General features: G+C 38.9%; 1 protein-coding gene and 1 long non-coding RNA gene across 3 annotated transcripts; one reads left to right on the forward strand and one right to left on the reverse strand.

The window, feature by feature from the left end:
- The first annotated feature begins 1,130 nt into the window (after window positions 1-1,130).
- Window positions 1,131-19,423, forward strand: tnfsf10l (TNF superfamily member 10, like). The gene is made up of 5 exons (XM_056239549.1): window positions 1,131-1,505; window positions 8,354-8,503; window positions 15,088-15,124; window positions 15,308-15,409; window positions 18,122-19,423. Exons 1-5 carry the CDS (start codon window positions 1,308-1,310, stop codon window positions 18,574-18,576), a joined length of 942 nt encoding a protein of 313 aa, XP_056095524.1. The 5' UTR covers window positions 1,131-1,307; the 3' UTR covers window positions 18,577-19,423.
- LOC130074047 (uncharacterized) lies at window positions 2,664-8,976 on the reverse strand. 2 transcript variants are annotated; one of them, XR_008804405.1, is made up of 5 exons: window positions 8,807-8,976; window positions 8,026-8,718; window positions 7,800-7,930; window positions 4,059-5,352; window positions 2,664-3,822 (listed from the first exon to the last, which is right to left on the reverse strand). It is a non-coding gene; the product is annotated as an uncharacterized LOC130074047 (long non-coding RNA). The 2 variants fall into 2 exon arrangements; XR_008804404.1 differs by lacking the exon at window positions 8,807-8,976 and having other exon boundaries at window positions 4,059-5,142; window positions 5,241-5,352; window positions 8,026-8,360.
- Window positions 19,424-22,317: the final 2,894 nt, after the last annotated feature.

Below are 22,317 nucleotides of genomic sequence, written 5' to 3' on the forward strand. Positions count from 1 at the left end.
ACTATCCCTTTAAGAAAATAAATATGTTTTTAAGAAAATATCTAAAAACTTTTTAAGAATTTTCAAAGAATTGCACTTAATAACATTCTTACAAATTCATAAGATATTACGTAACATTTCTTAAGATTTCGTAGATCTGACCCCAGATGTATCTTTAACATTATTTTTTTAAAGGACTAGGCCTATATAAATAATAAATAAAAAAGATCTATATAAATATAAAGCTTTTACATACCTTTCTGCTAAATAAAATCTTAAATCAGCCTTATGTGGTTTGCTGGTCTTAACTGGTCCCCAAACCTGGTCAAACTGGTCTGTTTGGAGGTTTTAGAGGGGTTTTAGACACTTTAACTGGACATCTAAAACTTGCTAAACCAGCTGGTTTAAACCAGTGGTTCTCAACCAGGGGCCCAGGGTCCACTAGGGGGCCCCAGAAAACTTCCAAAGGGGCCAAAGATTATTTTAAATTATTTAAAGTAAAAGACAAAACAAGCATAAAATAATCTAAAACAACTACAAACGAGATACTTCTATAATCACTCCCTCAGCAACTGTTTTATTTTTTCTTTGAAGGACCTGGATTCCCATGATCTTGAACTTGGCCACATTATGTGTGATTTATAGTCCAGGAAATGTCATGCAATCTTATAACAAATATGTTATAAATCGGGATAAAAACATTTATTTATTTTATTGGTTTAAAAAAAATCTATTATTTAATCCTTATTCAGTAAATCATAAACAACTTGAAAAGTCATGGAGGCTTCAAATATTGTAGTGGATAATATGGAGCATTATTGGAGTCAAAAAGAATCCAACCACCGGTTAAAATGGGATTTAACTCTTGCTGGTTCTCCAGCATGAAATAGACCATCCTGGGCTTTTCTGTAATATCAAAAGTTGGGAGAGTGAGACAAATCAATGTCATTTATGATGTCACAGTAACAATTTGAAGTAATATACAAAATAAGACATTGATTTATTAACGATATTTTCCGAATATGTATTTATGCATATTGCAGGATATCTTGTATGAGGAAAAGGGTTAAGGAAATCATGAGGAATTGCGGTAATGTATCTCGAGAAACTGTTGAGGCTCAACCCCTCAGCGTCTCATACACACAGACACACTCACACACTAGTCCTGCAACATTAGTGAGTGGCTGACTGCATGCGAGTGTGTGGGACAGACTCTATACCCTCCCACGGCCGCTCTGCGCCAACAAGAAGGAGTTTATTCAACGTCCCGCTGCTGATTTCTATTTGTTTGTCACTAACTTCGTATCTACTCACGTCTTAGGAATGCCATGGCTACTCAGAATAACCAGGATTACTTCAGGTCGGTCAGCAGCGAGTCCACCACATACATGATGGTTCCGGCGAACAGCCGTGGTCGAGACTCGCCGTCAAAGTTATGGATCGCAATGGTCGTGATCGTGGTGGTCGTGCTGCAAATAGCCTCGACCACCGGACTCTTTGTCTACTTAAACATGTCTTTAACGCAGGTAAGCGTTTTTTTTAAGTTGCACTGATTATTTTCTTGTCGATATCAGATGAACAGGCCGTGTCTTAAAACTTTGTGAGTTTTTTTGGGCATCACAGGCGCGTTCGAGGCGAAACCTACTAGTGCACTGACTAGACAGCATGTTTACTCGTGTTACTGTGCCATGACTCCCCAAAATGCTGTCAAGGTAGGCAGCTCACAAAGACTGCAACAGAGGAGAACTTTTATTAAGTTGCAGATCGGTGATGTATCAGTTAATATTCCGAGATACAAAGAAAATAATGCTACTATGATAAAAGGCATTAACATAGTCAAAGGAAGCAAAGCACTAAATTGTGATGGGAAAATTGTTAATTTAATTTGATCACTTGAGGCTTTGAATTCACAAATAATCAACACCATAATTCAGATCAAACTGATTTCAGATGAATCAAATCACATTTAATGTGTGCTCTCGGGTAGTAATAAAAAAACATACAAATAAAAACAATTATTATTAAGTATTATTATCATCATAATAAAAATCCAAATATCTAAACAAAAAAATCTGCACATGAACAACAAAAACATGGTTACCCAATCAAAATACTGAGACAAGGAAGTTGTGTACTTGTTTTGCAACATTGTATTGTGTTGAAAACACTACACAAGTTCCCATTCTTTACTGCCTAGCCTGGATGTCAGCACAATAAATAGACAGTGTTAAGGAAATACACACAACATTCTATGGGTTGCACTTTATTTTACCATCCTGCTTCGCATGAACATACTATGTACTTATTGGACATACTAGGTACTAACCCTGAACCTAAATGTTGATACCTTACATTACCCAGTATTTTCGTGGGTAAGTACACTGAAAGTCCATGTACTGTAAAATAAAGGCCAACCATTCTATGAATCAGAATCACATTGTTGAGATTATTGGATAAGTGTCATTTTGACAACAAGTGTACTCAACAATATGAAGTGCATATCTCTCATGCTCTGCCTTTTTGTGATGCGTTTAGTCATACTCTGACCCAAAACCCAGGTTGAGGTAGGATTCTGTAAGCCCTGTTGAATATTAATAAACTTTGAACCCATAATAGGGTTATTTCAAAGTCAAATATGACAAAAATATCTGTAGTTACCTAGGCTGTAATACTCTCAATATAAAACTACCCTTCGGTCAGCAAAGCCGGTAAAACGATAGCGCTCGGTGAGATAAGACTGATTGTTTCAAATAAACGCTCTACCTCTGCGGGGGAAAAGAAAGTGAGGTTAATTCACGGTCACACTGCGAGACGGTAAACACAACAGAGAGGATAGAGGCAGAAGCTCCCACGCAAGTCATCACCGTTAAAATTGCAAAGAGTTCCGGGTGACCTATTTATAAATAACTACGATTCACACAATCAGCTTAGATTAGGTGTGGGACTGAGCTGGAAGGTAGTGCAGGGGCATGGTACTGTCTGGTGCCTGCAGTTTCTACCAGCCTCAATCTCCTTCTCCCTCAACTGACACGATACATGTAGTTCTAGACTGGCCCCTCAGCAACAATAACAGAAATTCATTGTAAAGCAATACCCTGCAAGCAAATGTTTGTCTCCTCTCAGGCTCCCCATGGTAAACCTCCTGTGACATTTTCCATTGCCAAGATCCACAACGTCTCACTCTCTCACCCTCTTGTTTCCCCTCTCCTTTACATTTGGTCTTTATTCTTATTCAATTTTCCTCTGTCTTTCCCTTTCGTTCTTACTGTAATAGCATGCTTTTTATGGAGAACATATAATTACATCTAATTGTGGCTGCTTTTCTCTGATAATTCTTTGCGGATTCAAGTTACGTTATGTTTGCCAGGCCCGAAGAAGGCATGGATAGATTCCAGTCTTACACACTCTGGTTCAGCCTCAAATACAAAACTGACACAAGGACAAAGCTCTGTATAAATGTCACCGATATAAAGCAACTTTGAGCTATAAATTTGATAAATGTATAAATTTCGTCCTGCATCTAAATTCATTAGGTAGCACAGAGTAGCTACTTTTATTTTTCATCTTTGCTAAGTAAATTAAACTAGGCCAAGCAATGATTCACTTCTCGGTATAAATCTTGTGTAACGCACAAGTCGCGGGCTTTTCTAATAAATCTGAGAAAAGGTTTGAAATATCTCCCGGCCTATTTCAAGGGCCCCGAGTTATGATGAAGTTTCAGTCGTACATGAACAAAAAGCCTTAGGAAAATATTTTCAAGGATTAAACATCAACGTGGTGTTAGTGAAGGATTAAAGATTTTTTCCCCCATATTGACGGTCATCAATTCAACACAACGACAAGCTGAAAAGGAAAGAAAAAAGAACTGAGGTATTGAGTGAGAATGTGCTGAAAAAAAAGAAAACACATATGCACACGCTCTCTCTCTCTCTCTCTCTCTCTCTCTCTCTCTCTCTCTCTCTCTCTCTCTCTCTCTCTCTCTCTCTCTCTCTCTCTCTCTCTCTCTCTCTCTCTCTCTCTCTCTCTCTCTCACACACACACACACAGCTGTTGCCTAATGAACATTCTTTAGCACTAACATAAATATCCTGTGCTCATCTTGGTGCACTGGCCAGATGGGATGCTCACAGTGTTGTCCTAAAAGACGAGTAAACACCTCCATTTTACCAAATTATCAGAGCCTGCAAGGACAAATAAAGCCCCGGTTTACACCAACAGGACGGCTAATAAACAATGCTACTCCCTCATTTAGCGCCATTAGCACAGTAATGAAAACTCTGCGGACTGAATGTTCCAAAGACATTTAGGGGCATTTTATCTGTCTTTATTTGACAATAATCAAATGTAACGGTCTTTTCTGGTGTGATTAGCCCCAAAAGGATGCTAAAACGTATTCAGTCCAGTAACTTGAGTTAAACTAAGTTCATAATTACTCCAATCTGTTCCTGTCATGTTTAATTTCTGTATTAATTATGTGCAGAGAAAAAAAAACAAATCCTGCTTCTCAGAAGTGCTTAGATATTCTAGCAGGACGAAACGACTGGGGCCCCATTTGGTTCGGGAAAAGAAACCGGGGTCCACTGACAGGCACGTAGTTGGTATTCTAGAAGTGTAACATTCAGTCAGACAGAGCAGAACGGGACAGCGATGGCCCGAGACTTCATAGAACACCCAGAGGGCTTTAAAAACGCATCACAATGGACTCTTAATAAGGCCTGTCTTCATTGGCCATTTACCAAAGATTTATGAGCCAATGAGAGGAGCCAAGACAAAGGTGATTATGAGAAAAAAGAATAGTTGCCCTTGGCAACTGGGGCTTTTGCCACACACAATGGCACGGGTCATTGTAAAGTTGAATGTTTGTATGTACAGGTGTGTGCTAGAGGGCCGATGGCATGCTGAGAATGCCCTCTATCACTAACTTTAACTCATTGTTTGTGTCACATGCGCTAATTTTAGAGAAACTCGTCATTGAGAGGAAAGCACCTACTGAACTTGTTTGCATACTTTTCATTGTGTGAGTCTAAATAAAACTCAAACTTTTATCAAAATGGGGGTTCCCTTCTTATCGTGACATGATTTGTTGCTTTTAGAGACTAGTCGACCCAAAGCCACAGCATTGCTTTCTATTGACTAGACAGGTTTTGACTTCTGTGTGGTCTTCTAGAGAAAGAGAACAATCTCCTCTGAGTTTGTTCTTTGCCAAATGCACAAATTGAATATTTGGCTGAAGTTTCCTTTGAAGACCTGCTTAGACAAACCTGTTGTCCTCGGGGAATTCATCCGAAGTTGCAGAGCTTCAGCCCTCGCAGATCATTTAGATCACTACCAACTTTCTGCCTGCTTTCCTTTCTTTGAGACCGCAGGGGGGAACTAGAAAAAACATACACATGGATCAGGGATAGACGAAAAAGAGAGAAGCGAGAGGAAGGGTTAGACGTTATAGTGAGATGCAGAGACAGAGAGCCCCTGGCATGGATTTAAGTTACACGCCTGGTTTCTTTATTTAATCCTTTCCCAAAAAAGCAATGGATGTGGAGTGAAGCAGAAAGTTCAGTGGTGGCTTCTTTTCCCCAGCTACAGAAACCAGGGCTAACACTGAAGCATTGTTCCCCACTTCCTGCTGCCCTCACTGGGATCAGAAACCCTCCTGAGCGCCACTAGTCTCACTACCAATGACTCAATACCAACTTCTATGTTGATTTTACCGCGACAGAGCTACATGGTTTTTGTGAGTAGGCCCATCTGTGAACGATTACGTATAGCAATACTGTTGGAGTTTACATGTATCAGGGTGTAGCAGCATTGACCCAGAGTTGTTTAATCTATTTGGTGTAACTCACAATGACAAATGATCAATTGCTGGCTCACACTTATCCACACCCTGGGCAGTACTTCAGATTCCAGGTCATTTGTGACTGACCCATTTCTATGAGAGAAGTAGCAGGAAGAAGGAACTTACAAGACAAGTAGTTGTTTACAGTTATTAAGGCTTTGAACATGTACACGCAAGCACATGTTATGACACATCAGATAAACTGGGTTTCGTGATAAAAACCGTTTCTGTTTTCCAGGTAAAAGTAGATCAGATGGCAATAGCTCAGGTGGTAAATATAGCTTATTAGAGTACAAAGCAACCCCTAATTAGAACACTTTTACAGTAAGGCTCAATATTTGAGTATCATGATCTACAAATGAACAGTACTTTTACAGCATTTATTCATTTTAACATATATTCAGGGCTCACTAATTCGATTTTTTTTCTGCTGGTCTCACCATAAACGAATGATCCACCTTCAGTTTTTGCAAAACTTGTTTGAACTACCGTTCAAAAGTTTGGGGTTAGAAAGATGTTTAAAGAACAAAGAAAGAAAGAAAGAAAGAAAGAAAGAAAGAAAGAAAGAAAGAAAGAAAGAAAGAAAGAAAGAAAGGAAATGAATGCTTTTATTCAGCAAGACTGATGAATTAAATAGATTTTTTTAAATTAACAGTAAAGACTTTTTACAATGTTTTTAAAAAAATCTATTTCAAATAAATGCTGTTCTTTTTGGACTTTATATTCATTCATTCCACAAAAACATTAGGCACAATTGTTTTTAACTGTGATAATAAAGGCAAATTTATACTTGTGCGTCGGACCTATGCCGTAGCCTCTACGCTGTAGGCTACGCATCGGTTTTCATTTATACTTCTGCGTCGTTGTTCGCGTTGACGTGCAATTACACATGCAGAGGAAGTGTGTGAAACCCGAGGAATGGGTTTCTAAAAGACCAATCACAGTGCTTGCGGTCCGCGTAGAATTGACGCGTTGTTACATGTTTGGAGAGGTGCACGTCAGGGAACGGCTAGAATTCGACGCAGAAGTATATTTTGGGCTTAAGCATCAAAGCTTGAACTTCAAATCAGCAAATGATTTCTGAAGGATCATGAAACGGTAATGGAGTAAGGGCTGCTGAAAATTCTGCTTCGCTATCACAGGAGTAAACATTTTAAAGTATTCAAATATATAGCCTAAGTTATTTAAAATTGAAATAAAATGTCACAAAATTAAAAATTTTACAAAATTTTTAATCGAATAAATGCAGCCTTGGTAAGAAGATCTTACCGAACTAAAAAAAATTTGTTACGTTTTTTAGTAACATTTGACTCACTAAACATTTTTTTTCTGTACAAAAAAGCAAATATGCAACATGAATCCAACACAATGCAAAACATTACTGATAATTTTTTTAGTTTTTAACTCATTCTGATGCTTTCAAAACTACTCGACAAAACCTCATCTACTGAATGTTAGCCAGATAAAATGATCTTGGTCACAAATCAGAAGAATTATCAAAAGCCATGTTGAATACATAACAGAAAACCAAATGTTTAAGTTCGCAAAAACAGATGCACAAGATAAATAAAAGTTAAAACTCAAAGCCCAAAACTATTTTCGTTGCATCTTTATTGTTGACCCCTGATATATAGTCAGTAATGTTTACAAATTGAACCATATAGTACACCAAACTTCTTAATGTACTTTTCTGCTTACGCTGAAGTCATTTTAATATGCTGATCCAGGACCAGCTCAAGCTTACCCATGAGACAAAACCGCGAACGGGTTGTCGATCAACACATATGTACAAGTCTGGCCTCAGTCCTGTAAGTGCTTCCAGGACTAGGCTCGTTTGTGCAGTTACACAAGAAATAGCAAAACTGATCTCAGATCAGTCTTGAGGTCTTCCTGTGAGCGCAGCCCATGCTCAACATGGGGGACCCTCATTACCTGTCTGACTCCCTTTGAAAACCGTAACGCGGCGAGAGTTAACGAAACACACCTTCTGCTGCCACGCTCCGCCGGCGACTGGAGAGTCATTAGGAGCTTTGGCGGACCGTGACTCAAGGCTTCGAAATTGCGCACAGAGATCCTTAACTGGAAACATATATTTCTTGGAGCGGCTCCGAGTTTCTGAAAAGGGACAGAAAGAGAGAGAAAGAGAGTGAAAGTAAGAGCAAGGGTTTCAGTGCAAGGTCATTTGAAGTACCTCATTATGTAGGACATACCTCTCCAGCTGGCTCAAGGTCTTTGAGCTGAACTTGTTGCCCATTGGCTTTCCATAGCAAGCCCCGTTGCAGATGTCCTCATCTACTTTCCAGGAAAGGGTCAAGAGGGATACTTGCCCTTGTTTTGATCTTCAGCCTACGCTTCGGCCTTGAGCAGATTGTTTCCTCATTGAGCATGCCTTCAGCCCCCTGTTTCCCAATTTGCTTCCTAAACCAAAGTGCTGTTCTCATCATTTCTTGGGATGACGTGGCATTCAAACCACATTTTATTTTACAGATTAAGGGGTTGTGATTTGGACTTGTGTTCTAATTTTCATTCTTTTGGCAGGTTAAGAGTCAGGGGGTTACAGAAGAGCTGCGGTGCCTTGGCTTGCTTAACGCCCTGGATAAAGACCGGGACATTCCCGAAGACCTGGCCCAACTGTTTGGAGAGCCTTGCATCAAATTAGCTGAGGGTATCAAGGCCTATATTTCCAAGGTGAGTTTAAGTCTCAGTTTGATTTTACTTGTTGCACAACATTCTGCCTTCATTTGTCATGATATCTGTCGAGGCAAGCCATGTCTTAATAACAGCTATTAAAAACATCATCTGCCTTTATAATGCATCGGCACAACAGTTGCAAGTGAAGTTCCTCACTGCGTGAAGCAACTTGCCATTACCATAAATGTGTCCTGGCAAGTGATTACAATCTCCTAAGGGAAGAAAAGTGGATGGTTGAGTCATGGGAGAGTTTTTCAGGCATTTATGCTTGTATATGCAGCATTGTAGAGGGTGACTCACCCCCTTGTCCTGATCATGAACCAGTCTAGCAGTCAGAGCTCGGATTTGTAGGAAATGTCTTGGTTTTCCCCTGGCGTGGCTGGTTATCCCTCCAGCGTCCAGCTTTTTCCCTTCACAGCCTTCCAGTGGTTTTGACATTAATAAAACTGACATTTTTGATAGCCTAGGGCTTTGTTCTAAAAAAAGTCTCGCTCTAAAGGTGTGATTGAAATTGCAAAGCATCAAGTAAAGTCAAACACTTATTTACATTAAACACACTACCATTCAAAAGTTTAGGTCAGTAAGATTTTTTTTATGTTTTTGAAAAAAGTATTTAATGCTCACCAAGGCTGCATTTATTTGATCAGAAATACAGTAAAAGTATTACAATTTAAAATAACTATTAATGTAATTTATTCCTGTGATGGTAAAGCTGAATTTTTTTGCATCATTACTCCAGTCTTCAGTGTCACAATATGCTGATTTGGTGCTCAAGAAATATTTCTCATTATGATCAATGTTGAAAACAGTTGTGCTGCTTAATAATTGTGTGTTCTTTGATGAATACAGAGTTCAAAAGATCAGCATTTATTTGAAAAATGTAAAATTATTTACTGTCTCTTTTGGTAAATTTATTAATTTAATTGATCAAATATTAATTTATTTAATAAAAAAAATCTAACTGACCCTAAACCTTTGAACGCTAGTATTATATGTTAAGGTAGATAACCAATAAATGGACAATATTAAAATGTCATACTATTTTGTCTAAATAAATTACATTTTAAACATGCACAATTATATATTCATTATCCACCAATACAATAAATGTAATAATTTTACATTTTTTATTTTAAATAAATTGTGCATCCCTACTTGATTTTATCCACCAGAGACTGAATAAATAGCTATTTGGCTATTGGTGAACATTATTCAATAGCCCACATAGAATAAGTGCGATCAGCAGAAAAGTAAAAGTTGTTGCAGAAGAGAAAGAATTGTTTTCTTTGGAACAACCCACACCAATGAATCAGTAACAACTAAACCAGGAAACATTTGTTTAGAAAGAAAATAGGGTTAATTTTCACTTCACTTTAGGCATTTTGCATTATGGTGTCGGAACTTCTAAATGCCATGTTTTTTTATTTATTAATTTTCTGTGCCACCCATTTGTTTACCCAAGTCTCTCAGCTCCGGGAATATGTTATCAGATTTTATGGAGCATGTCTACCCTGTCCTACACCCCCCACCCCCCACTCCTGCCGCTATGCGCAACAGCCCGTGCGTACCGTCAAATCTTTCACTACTAATTGAGTGAGGCTGCAAACAATTTATTGGCACTCAGAGACAGAGGCATTTGCCTCTTAATTAAAAACATATGCGCCACTTCTGAGAGACCCAATTATGGTGCGCTAAAGAATTCCCTGATCATGCTAAGGGATCGGTCAGTGGAAAAAGTAAACAAATAATGTAGAGTTTTGCCAGAGCATATGGGGCAGATTGTATGCGAGTCCCAAAGTACATAAAGAGATCAAAAATAAAGTCTATGTGCATGTGTCATGCGTGTTCACGCGTCAATATGAATAAGAGAGTGAGATTCAGATTTACATGAAGAAAGAAGACATTTACACAAAGACAAAGAAACAGGCCGAACAAGCACACGCCAAGGCTTCGGGCTCTTTTCCAGCTTCATGTCAGCACAGAGGTAAAGCACACAGAAAAAGAATGAGAGGATAAGGAGGATCGAGAGAGTGTTCGCAGCGAAGGCAGGGAATGAGTGAGCGAGGAGAGATGAAGGAAATGCATGTTTCTGAAGCGAAGACCTTCAGAATCCAGAGAATGCCAGAACACCTGGTAGTTATTATGGAGGACTCAAAAAAAAAAAAGCAAATAAAAAAAGTCATACATCCTCCAGATTCTCGACTTTAGCCGGACTCAGCACACAAGCGGCGTACAGACGTGAAGGATATGCAAACCACTGACCATTGTTGCTCCTTGACTTTCCATAGCCCTTGTTGGGCTTTGATAATACAGAACAACTGCACGGCTAACAAGAGTGGAACGCTGCAAGAGTTCGGTTCATTCACCAAACAGATGGCTGCGTCCACAGAGAATCACGCAGGCTCACGTGCAGAAACCCTAACGTGAGTCAACAAATCAAAAGACACTACAACATCTCGGCCAGAATGGATACGATCCAGCCCAGAAATGATATCAGCATTCCAAGGAATATTATATCCTCAAACTACACCTGAACAGGAACCCCGCAGCAGCCACTTGAGTCCTCTCAATATCCCTAAATCCCTCCTCAGTTTCCCGCAAAGCTAAATGGGACGTTTTGTCCCCGTTCCCCGCTGGTCTCAGATTCTCCTAATGACTCATTAGATGAGGAAGCATCTCGTCTTCGGGGCTGAGGCAGCGCTGCATCACCACCGGCGTCTCAAACAGATTTACGATGAAAGCAGTGATCATACTCGGGGCATTCCGCCAGCCTCAAAGTTTTCCGCCAGCCTCAGAACAAACACAAAGGCCATCTCTGTCTGCCCTCTAACCTTTATCTTCTGCATGATCATAGCTCAAGGACTGTTTTCGATGATGTGGTCGGTTTTACTACATGCGGTTTTTCTGGAAGAATGTATTGTTTGTTTCGTAAAACTACGGGAAACTACTAACTTGTGGACACGGAGTGGGTTTGGTAACAAGTGAACCCGAGATTTGCTAGGGTGGAAAGAAAGGAAAAGAGAAAGAAGTTAATAAAGTAATAAAGGCCGGTCCAGTTGGTGTTCTCATGTTGCTCTGCATGGAGTACACGATGGCTCGCCTCCTGCCAAAAATGTGCTGAGCTCTCAAAGCTGGTATTACTTAGAGTCGAATTTCAACGAGTGCTCCACAGCGACCTTCCATCTAAAAGAGAGAGAGAAAACGAAAGAGAGATTAAGTCGGGTTTAAAGCCTCGGAAGTCTTCAAGCCCATTCTCCACACCAAAAGAGAGACTGAAGACAGCCTGTCACATCTTTAACACCTCATTAAGTGTCACTGTGGCAGAGATCCCTGACGAGAGAGAGAGACAGGAAGACACGGGCACAAACAGAACTAACCCCGACTGCTGTTTTTAAAAAGCAGGGTAGGGTTGCACCAGCTATTTGTAAGACTTAAGACCTAAATGCAGACATAAAGTTCACACAAATCAAGCTCTCACTGATGTAATCCAGTCTGTCATATTACTGGCAGACCAATCGCATTACATACTCCCGGTCGGAAGATTTCATAAATATTTAGTTTAAACAAAGGGTTGCATTTGATTTAAGTGCAAGAGTCCAATGATCACATTTTCAGTGGTCGTAGCATAGTTCTCATTTATGCTAAGCTGTACCTTACGCACAGCTGGAGCAAACCGGCCCCAGGTGAATAGATACAGACTTCTACAGAGGGGGCGGGAAAAAGAAAAAGAGAGATTAATTCTCACAGGGCTTAAGGTCAGATCCAGGAGACTGTTGTGCTCTAGTGGAACGGTAGGTCTCTGGTGAAGGGGGCCGGGGGACAGAGGAATGGGGCCGACCTCAGACGGCAGCCAAAAATGGCAGGAAACAACTTGTAAGCATATACACACACCCCATTCATTCAAAGGCCCATAACAGGCGTGCACTGATTTTATCCAGCAGAGAGTGTGTGTACAGTATGTGTTTGTGTCTCAGTTCTGTGGGTTATTAGCCCTTTACCTGAGTCACGCTCTGGGATTTACTGTTTGCCATGCTCTACGCCTCAAAGAAAGCAACAGTTATTTATTAATAATCCTCCTGGAGGAGGGGAACTCGCTGTGCTTCAGTATCTCAACGGCAGAGTAATCTCTGGCACTGGTGGCCACATAAAAGTATTGGATTGTCGTCTCCACTAAACTCAGCTGGAGAGAACGCTAATGGCTTACTTCGCACGCTGTGTGCATGCACTCACCCGCTTCCTGCTATGAATGGAGGAAAAATCTTCCTCGGCTGTACGCCTTTTCTGGCACACGGGTGTAGGGGCCAAAGGTTTAACTCTGGGTGTGTTTATTGTTATTGTTGAGGGCTTTGTATGGGTCTCCACCTTCTGAACTCTGTTGTGTTTTCCAGAAAACAGATTGCGTGCACACTTTAACTAGGCCTTACTGATAAATGCTTGTGTGAAGGATTCTTACTGGAATATCTGTCATAAATGAGAACCATTCCAAAAGGAACAAAATGGGATCAACTAACAATTCCATAAGATCTTCCTGGATAAACCAGGAGTTTTCAATTCTTAATTGATTCTTACAGTCTTATATTATATTGTCTACAACCTGACTTGACAATCCTTTCTGTCTGTCTGTCTATCTATCTATCTATCTATCTATCTATCTATCTATCTATCTATCTATCTATCTATCTATCTGTCTATCTGTCTGTCTGTCTGTCTGTCTGTCTGTCTGTCTGTCTGTCTGTCTGTCTGTCTGTCTGTCTGTCTGTCTGTCTGTCTGTCTATCTATCTATCTATTTATATATATATATATATATATATATATATATTCTTATCTATCCATCTATATATACTTCCATCCATCTATATCCATCTATCCATCCATCCATCCACCTAGCTATCATGTCCTAGCAACCACCCAGAACACCCTAGCAAATGCATAGCAACCACCCAGATCACCCTAGCAACTGCATAGCAACACCCTAGTAACCACCCAGAAATTTCTAGCATTCATCCATCTTTCTTCAATATCCGAGCATCCACCCCAAACACCATAGTAACCATCTTGCAGTATCCTAGCAACAGTCCAGAACAACATCATAGCAACCCTCTAGCAACCACCCAGAACACCCTACCAATTGCATAGCCTATCCATTTATCCATCTATCTATCTATCTATCTATCTAAAAATAAATTTAAATAAAAGCAGGAAAGAGGATTATGAAGACAATTGAAATGATTTCTATGAATCCATCTTTTTCTCTTTTTCCTTCTCTCTCTCTCTGACATGCAGCATGTACACAAACATGCCAAAACAGCCTTTATCTGCTGCAAGATGTGGAATTGATTTCAGGACCATTTACTGCACCAGAAATTAAAGTGAAAAAGGGAAAGCTTTGGTCAGAAATCCATCTCTGCTGTGGTCTGGGTGAGATTATGTCACGTTATAAAGCCTGCAGGCGCTCGGCTGTCTGATGAATGGAGAGGAGAAGAGAGAGAGAGAGAGAGCCAAGAACAACAGAGACTCCATCACACACTCACGCTTGAGTTGATGATGCCAGACAGAGAGGGACTGGGGAGGAGAGAGAGAAAGAGAAGGGAGGAGAGGGAATAAATTATTATTCCTTAAGAAAAAAAAACATCTTGTTTTATCAAACTCAGTCATTTCGAAAAGCTTAAATTAAAGTGTTTGTTTAAAGAGCCATTCATATTTTAGCATAGACAGTACACAGCAACCGAACACAACATAACGTACTGCGAAACACGGAAAGGCAAAACACTATAAATTTTATAGACTAAAATAGATTGTAAAACTTACATGCCAAACTTTATATTTATCTTAACTCTGGCATTTAACCTTTATCCAAGAAGGATTCAAGAAAGTGGAAAGAAAATGTTGAGTTGGGTTAATGTTTGGCTTGTTACTTAGTAACTTTTTTAAAATCTGAACAGCTTTATGGCTAATATGGAATTGAATTTTTTTTTCACCACTTCCTTGATGAGGTTTTTTTTTTTTTTTTTGCTGAATGATATTAATACAGTGATTCAAACACTGACTACATTTTTAACAAGTCATCAAGAGTTTTCAATTCGTTTAATTTAGTTCAATTAGGTGAGCTGAGGCTGGCCCGAGGCAGTGGAAATGAGCCAGTAATCAGAGTGTTTTCAGTTCAAGACCTAGTCGGTGGAACTAATGATCTGGATACTGGGGTTTGACTGGTTGAAATATGGCTGTCACAGACTACTGAAAAACTGCCCTTTAAAAAGGTGACCTCAAAAACTATTCTTAGTCGTCTCATACACCGGCTGACTCTCCAGCTCAACACAAAGTGAACATTTCTGTCCTTAGAAACTGCCGACTTCAAAGGCTGAAAGATAAATAGGACATTTTACAACAGAAATGTTTCTGTTTTGTAACTTGAGGTAAATTTGATCTGCCTGTGAGACAAGAAACCAAAAGGAGGAAAGACAAGATTATAAAACTGAATCATCCAGTTTCACATTCCTGTTGACAATGTAGAATTTGTGAAGTCATCATATGTCGCTCAGTTCCCTGTACTAATGGAAGTTGTTGTTTGTTTCTGTCACAGGTTACAGACAGCATCATCTCCAAACAGGCTTTACATGGTGAGTATATTATCAGTCATCATTTCTTAACAATTGATACGGAGGAATAATGACACAAAAATAGACAATAACAAAACGCAATGCAGTTCAAAGAACAGGTTAAAATCTCTTGCACAACACCGATATTCATATTTTATGATGTATTTGAATGTGCTGACTGTCTACTGTCTGTCTCTTTCTCAGAAGCAAGAGCCATGCCCCATTCATATAATACATCAGGGTCAAAGTTCATGACCACAGTGACACAGAGGCCATCAGCCCACCTGACCCTCAGCAGCCTACCAGGTGAGTTTATATATAAACAATAAATAATACTACATTTAAATATTACATTTAGTCTATAAAACTAATTTAATTTAACCATAAAGCTTTAGGTCAAAAAGTCTATAGGGTATCACATTTTATGTTTGTTGTGTTCAGAACAGCTTGAAAGTCTGTTAGTGTGTGATCCGCAGTCGTTTAGTGCATGATTTGCAAAGTTGAAAAATGTCTTTAAACAAAAAGATCTGTTCAGATGTTAAAAGTCATGTAGTATATGTCCCTTCATGCACATGACCCATCCGTCCCTATGAAAAGCCTGGCAAACAGCTGCAAAGGAGAAATTGATTATACAACAGCCTGAAATTGTTTAGTTATTTATAATAATATCACTAAATATCCCAAAATCTTGTCTGTTCCTTTGAAGTTCATGCTACTCGGATCAAAGTCCTATTTACTGCATGCATGCCAGGAAAAAAAAGAGATTTATTCAGTCACGCATCTCAGAAGGAAATGAAACCGAGACAAACCAGCTTTGTTTTTGGAGCACGAGTCATGAGTCTGATCATTAAACTGCAAGGACTTTTTTTTTCTTTCTTTTTTTTTACACGTGCATGCATTATTCACAAACCTGTCTGCATAGTGCTTGATGATGGATCACGTACACGCACTACGAAAATTGCACATGCCGTTATCTTCAAAAAGCCGAAATTGTTAAATCCTTGAGAACATCTATATTAACCGCCGTAGTGGGCTTTCCTGCACATCTGTACTTCATATGTGTTTTTCTTTATCACTTTTGTCAGAAGAACGGCCCTTTAAAAACTTGTCGAAGCAGTAAATCAAAGAGCAGGTCTAGCGTTATTGATCTTCTTTGAGGAATGTGGCTCATTGTGTTTGAGGAACACGCCGCCTGCTCCTCCATGTCCTCTATACCTCCCTTCCTCCCCAGCCTCTTTCTCTCTGTTCTTCGATTTTTCACTCTGTCCGTGACTTCCTCTCCTGTGCAGCCATACCTTCCTGTTCGGATCTCTTCTGTACTCTTAAGACAATCCACCAATCTTTCATTCCTCCCTTTTACCTTCTGAATTATGTGCCTTGCCTTAATCAGAACCTGCTCCTTGTTTTGGAACATTTATTCTTATTTTTTTATTCTTATTCATTCTTATTTTACTACTGAATTTTTGGGGGGTTTTAATTATTTGCTTTTCCACATGATTTATAGTATATTTAATTGTGCGTGCTTATTTCCCCTATTTTAACATTGAGATTAACTTTATGTGAGTTTTAAGTGACGCCAAACGTAATCTTTATAAAAAATAATATTTCCTCGCCATTGACAGAATTTTCTGTCATTCATGAGACAGTGCTTCCTCGCCATTGACAGAATTTGTCGTAGTTTGTAAGAAAAGCAATAAAAGCATTGCTTTTGCACATTTTCTTAGCTTTTAGTTCAAAATGTTGCTTTTTTATGAGACTTACCCACATTCAAGTGTTAATAAAAAAAGAAAGCATAAAGCTAGAATAAAATGTTTTTGTTTTGTTGTTTTTTTAAAGCAGAGGCTATGTTCTTTTTTATATATTGCATGTTCAGATATTCATACAACAAAATATTCTGGAGGCCATGAAAATTGTTGAGAAAATTATAAAAAATCCTTTTTTTTTTTTTTTTTATGCTGGTAGGAAAGAGTTAAATTTAATCTTTAGTGAATCTCATAACGAATATCCATTTTTCATACTGTACATTTATAATGCAATGCCGGAAACAATTGATTTTAGTTTTTTTTTGGTGATTTATTTTTAATTTATTTAACCAAAACTAAATTATTTAAATTACCTAAACAAAATTTTAATATCAAGAATTTATCAGTTATCAGCCATAACAAGAAAATAATTAGCAGCTTTATTTAATATCCGTGCTTCCCCACATAACACACATTCATGGTTTTTTATTTAATTTATTTGTATAGCTATTTTCATAATACATATCATTTCAAAACAGCTTTACAGAAAATGCATGTGTCGACATTACAATCTAGAGTGATCTGCTATCAGAGGAGACTGTGTCCAAGTTATGGATTTCAGCAATGCACATATACAAATCACACAGTTAGCTAACAATGTATTCATTTAAACAATGTATTAATTTAAGGAGCAGAAGGAATGAGCTCATTGAAGTAATGAATACATTTTCATTTCAAAACATTTCATTTTGCATGATTCATCATCAGTAAGTTATTCCAAAATGAAAAGGTTGGCCTTTAATGTTAGCTAACTATTAAAGTAATAAAGATTATGTCAATAGTAGCAAGTAATGTCATTTTAGTTTGTAATGATCACTTTTCACAATCCAATCACTTCCCTACGGATGAAAGATCTGCCATACCTTTTTGTTTCGTTCAGTGTTACTTTAGTATTATCTCTATACTATTATAGTATTTATATTTTGAATTAGCTTTAAATTTTAGTCCAAGTTTATGTGCTTGTTATGAACATCAAAAAGTTTCACTCAAAAATACATCACTTATATATAAATACATTAGTAATAAAACAGTTTGCGAATGCCGTTTCGTGCTAACCAACATGAGTCAAACTCCAACCAGCTCCAAAAGTTGGTTTCTAGTGATCCTGAAGACCTTGATTAGCTGGTTCTTGCATGTTTAATTAGGGTTGGAGCTAAAGTTCGACGGTTTGACTCCCCTGTGCTAACCGAAAGTCCGTCTCCTGCCTTTTTTTCAGCTGGTGCTCAGTACTCCACCCCTCAAGCAGACCTGCACCAGTCCTGCCGCCATCCTGTACGTTCCTGGGCCAACCAGAGCTTCGGCGCTCATCTACACAACATGACACTGGCCAACGGGCGCCTTCGCGTACCCCAGGATGGCCGCTACTACCTGTACTCCCAAGTGTACTTCCGCTACCCCTCTCCCAGCGAGGGGGATCAAAACAGCGTGAGCCACCAGCTGGTCCAGTGCATCTATAAGAAAACCTCCTACCTGAGGCCGATTCAGCTTCTGAAAGGAGTGGGGACCAAATGTTGGGCTCCAGACGCAGAATACGCCCTTCACTCAGTGTACCAGGGCGGCCTGTTTGAGTTGCGAGCGGGAGACGAGGTCTTCGTGTCAGTCTCGTCTCCTACGATGGTGTACGGCGAGGACTCTTCTAGCTATTTCGGAGCTTTCCGTCTGGATCTGTAAGAGCACGTCAGAGGAACTGGATCGGGACTACATTACCCACCGGGTGGAGCGTTTTGGAGCTGCGACCCAAAGAGAAAAGACTCATTTTAATCGTTCAAATTTCCTTTCTTTAAGACTTTGAATATGTGAAGGATGCATGAATGAGAGACATTTCGGACAAGGTTATTTCTTTTATAGACAGAGGAATGTATGTATATTTCTACAAATCACATCAAAGATGTGAATCTTTGAAACGGTAGCAAAACAATGAACAGGAGAGACAAAAACTCACACAAAGTGAATCTGTGCCAACGGTGTGTAAACGGTTTGATGTGTGAACTCCACTCGCTCTCGTCCGCTGGAGGGGAATATTTTTGTGTACGGCGGATCTAAAACATTTTTAAAAACAGAGATATGAGAAGAGAATGATGACAGCGGGAATGTGGAGGAAAGAAAGATGAGAAGGGGAAGTATGTAGCTCTACCAGCCTCAAAGGAGCATCCTGGCAGGTTGCAGTAGTGTGGAATTCTCCCCGTCCTGTCGGACCAGCGGAGCAGCATGCCCGGACAAGAAAAGGACCTAAAAAAAGTTCACACGCACACATACACAGAGGAATTCAGCTTGTTGTATAGACTGCATTTGAAAACACTCATACTCCTCTGAGTATTTATGGCTTCCAAACATGCAAAACACAGCGATAAGATAAATACACATTCGTTCAGTCTCAGACACAAATCACTTTTACAGGTCTCCCTCTGCTGTCTGGTCCGGGGTGCAGGAGGAAGTACTGTCAGGGAAAGACACGTGCTCCCCAGCTCACGTGGTCCCGGCCACACGAAAGGTTAAATAAACACTACGATACACGGTTTGTTGAAATGTCGCGCCCATATAATGCTTTGTTGTTTTTTTCTAGTGCTGCACACACATAAAAAAACACACACTTTTCTGATAAGTGGCGCTTCATACTTGTACATCCATCTCTTTCTTTATGTGGTTGGTTGGTTCAACCTGTGTATATATTGTATTTAATTCAGAATCATGAGGTTTGGAATTGAATGTATGAGCGCTGTGATGTCGCATGAGAATCCCACAAAATGAGCCCCCGTTACGTTTACGTTTTAAACGTAAAAGCCGTGGCGCTCTCAAAATGAAACGGCGCTGTGAATCTTGATACGAGCCTGTTTTTTCGGAGGAAAAAGTGTGTTGTTTTTTTTGAAGGAGGAGTGGGTGGGGGTGATTACTTTCCACTGTAAATGATCAAGTGCTGTCACAATGGTGTTTCTGAGAGCAAGCACAAACACTCGCTTGGGTTTCATTGTAAACCACAAGTGCGTTTTCTTCTCTCTGGACTTTCCCCCCAGTTTTTACTGATAAAGTGAGTGAGGAAAAGGGCCCCTGCCAAGACAGTGCCTTAAATCACATTATACAGCGAGAGCGATCGAGCCAAGACTCTTTGTGGCATTTAGCTACGGACATAATGCTAGTTATACTACACATTACAAAACTTTACTGACTCTTATCAGCAATTTGTCTGGATAAAGAAACTCGGACTTTGATTTAATCCAAAGATGGAGAACAAATTGTTCTTCGGCAGGTTTAGTCCATTTCTTTTGACTGGTATAATGGTATAAATATCCCCATACAGGGTGCCTTTTTAGGTCTAGGCAATGTGACGTCAGATACCACTAGGTTTTGTATGTGTAAAAGTGCCTTTAGGTTGTCGTTATGCACTGATCTGAGAACACTTTCAATCTAAACACTAACTTCTATCATGTTAAGGGAGGTTCAAAGCGTTTTAGATCAGTGTTGAAGTCATACATGACCTCATCAATGCTTAGAACCACATCATCTCACAGCCCAGTGAGACCTAATGAAAAATTGTCATCATTTACTCTCATGTCCTCCCAAACCAATATGACGAAGATGATTTTTTTTTTTTAATTGTATGTTTGTTTGATTTTTGTCCATACAATGAAAGTCAGTAGGATAACGAACAACATCCGACTGCCTTGACTTTCATTGTTTAGAAAAAAAGCATTCTTTAAAATGTCTTTTGTGTTCTGCAGAAGAAAGGAAGTCATACAGGTTTGGAACAAATTGAAGGGAAAGTAAATGAAAGAATTTTCAGTTTTGGGTGAACTTTCCCCAATGGAACCTGGATAATCCCACTAATTCGCACTAACTGAGCTTATTATCCCAGTCGATCTGCTCCGGCCCGTCCAGGGTCTCGTGTGAGTGTGCACATGTGTAAACAAGTCGAAATATGTACCTATCTGTACAACATGGAGGTCGTAGTGGGGTGAGGGGTGGCCAAGAAAAAGAAATATGGCTGAATTCCATCGGATCTAGACGGATTACTGCAGGACTTGCCCTCTGAACCACGAAGAACCACAATGTGAACACAGAAGACAAATGTATGTTAGGTGCGTACATACGTGAGTGTGTTTTTTAATGAATTGCTTGACTGGTTTCTAAAACAGTGGATATGATGGTTTGCATACTATAAATCTCACGGAGTTCTGCGGAGACTTTATGGGACTGCTGTGAAAAACTTAAGGGGGGCAGAACACCATGAAATCCAGTGAGCAACGTGAACTGTCAGTTAAAAACAAAAAGACTATTGTGTTTCCTTTTCCAGCGAGAGTTTTTTTTTTCTTGGGATTGTTAAATTCTCTGACCACCGATCTGTGGGACTGTTTTCCATTTAAAGAAAGACGTTATGCACTGTTTACCAATGTCGCGTCTCCATCTTGGTAAGAATGTACTGATATCTCTCACACTCTCCATCTTTATTGTATAATTTTACAATGTCTGATCTGTGTTGTAAAAACAGAAGTTCAATGTGTCATTTTCAACAATTAAAGTGCCTTTTTGAATCATGAGTCATAGTTTGATAATCTCTTTAGGTTGTGCATTTTTTCCCATACTGATGACTTCCAGCAGGAATTCTACACCATTTGTTTTCTTTTTCTTTTGCCAAACTTGCACACAATACCACAACCTACCCACCCACACACCAGGACACACATGGTTCTCTCACACAAAAGAAGATTTCACACACACAATGTTTGTTTTTCTATCATGGTGGGGACTTCCCATTGACTCCTATTGTTTTACACTCTTTAAATCTTTTTTTATTGCTTTATACTCTTTTTGCAATTTTTTTAAATTAAAATCTGGGAAGATTTTAATCAGATTTTAATTTTATTAAGAAATGAATGCTATTCTATTTATTCAAGCAGGACAACTGTTTTCAACATTGATGATAATGATAAGAAATGTTTCTTGAGCACCAAATCAGCATATAAGAATATAATTGTTTTATATATATATATATATATATACAGTATATACTGACCACAAACTTTTGAACAGTATATATATAAAAAATATATACAATTATATTTGAATATGAAGATTTGCTGCTCAAGAAACATTTGCTTTAATATGCTTTACATTTTAATGCCAAATAAAAACAATTATTTAAAAAATATATATTTATTTATTTTACTTATGAACAGGGCATAGGAAAGATCTGAAAAGTTGTGGGGCACATTACAAACCTTACCAGAACAAGAATATATCAAGAATATTAATTATATGACATAACCCTCACCAATAATTCATAACTAATTAGCTGAAAATCAGAGTGGGTGCTAACTATTTTAGGATCTCCACTAATTGATTATACATTAGTTTGATTTACCTTTTGGAAACGGCAGAGGTTTCTGTCATTTTAATGATAATGCCATATCTATATAA

Source organism: Rhinichthys klamathensis, unplaced genomic scaffold, assembly GCF_029890125.1.
Source record: "Rhinichthys klamathensis goyatoka isolate OS25496 unplaced genomic scaffold, OSU_Roscu_1.1 h1tg000567l_1, whole genome shotgun sequence".
NCBI lineage: Eukaryota > Metazoa > Chordata > Actinopteri > Cypriniformes > Leuciscidae > Rhinichthys > Rhinichthys klamathensis.

Bases quoted from the DNA above. Each gene is read 5' to 3' on its own strand.
- tnfsf10l (XM_056239549.1), top strand. From the start codon at position 1,308: ATGGCTACTCAGAATAACCAGGATTACTTCAGGTCGGTCAGCAGCGAG. The intron at 1,506-8,353 runs GTAAGCGTTTTT...TTCTTTTGGCAG, and splicing joins TAAACATGTCTTTAACGCAG to GTTAAGAGTCAGGGGGTTAC. The intron at 15,410-18,121 runs GTGAGTTTATAT...CCTTTTTTTCAG, and splicing joins GACCCTCAGCAGCCTACCAG to CTGGTGCTCAGTACTCCACC.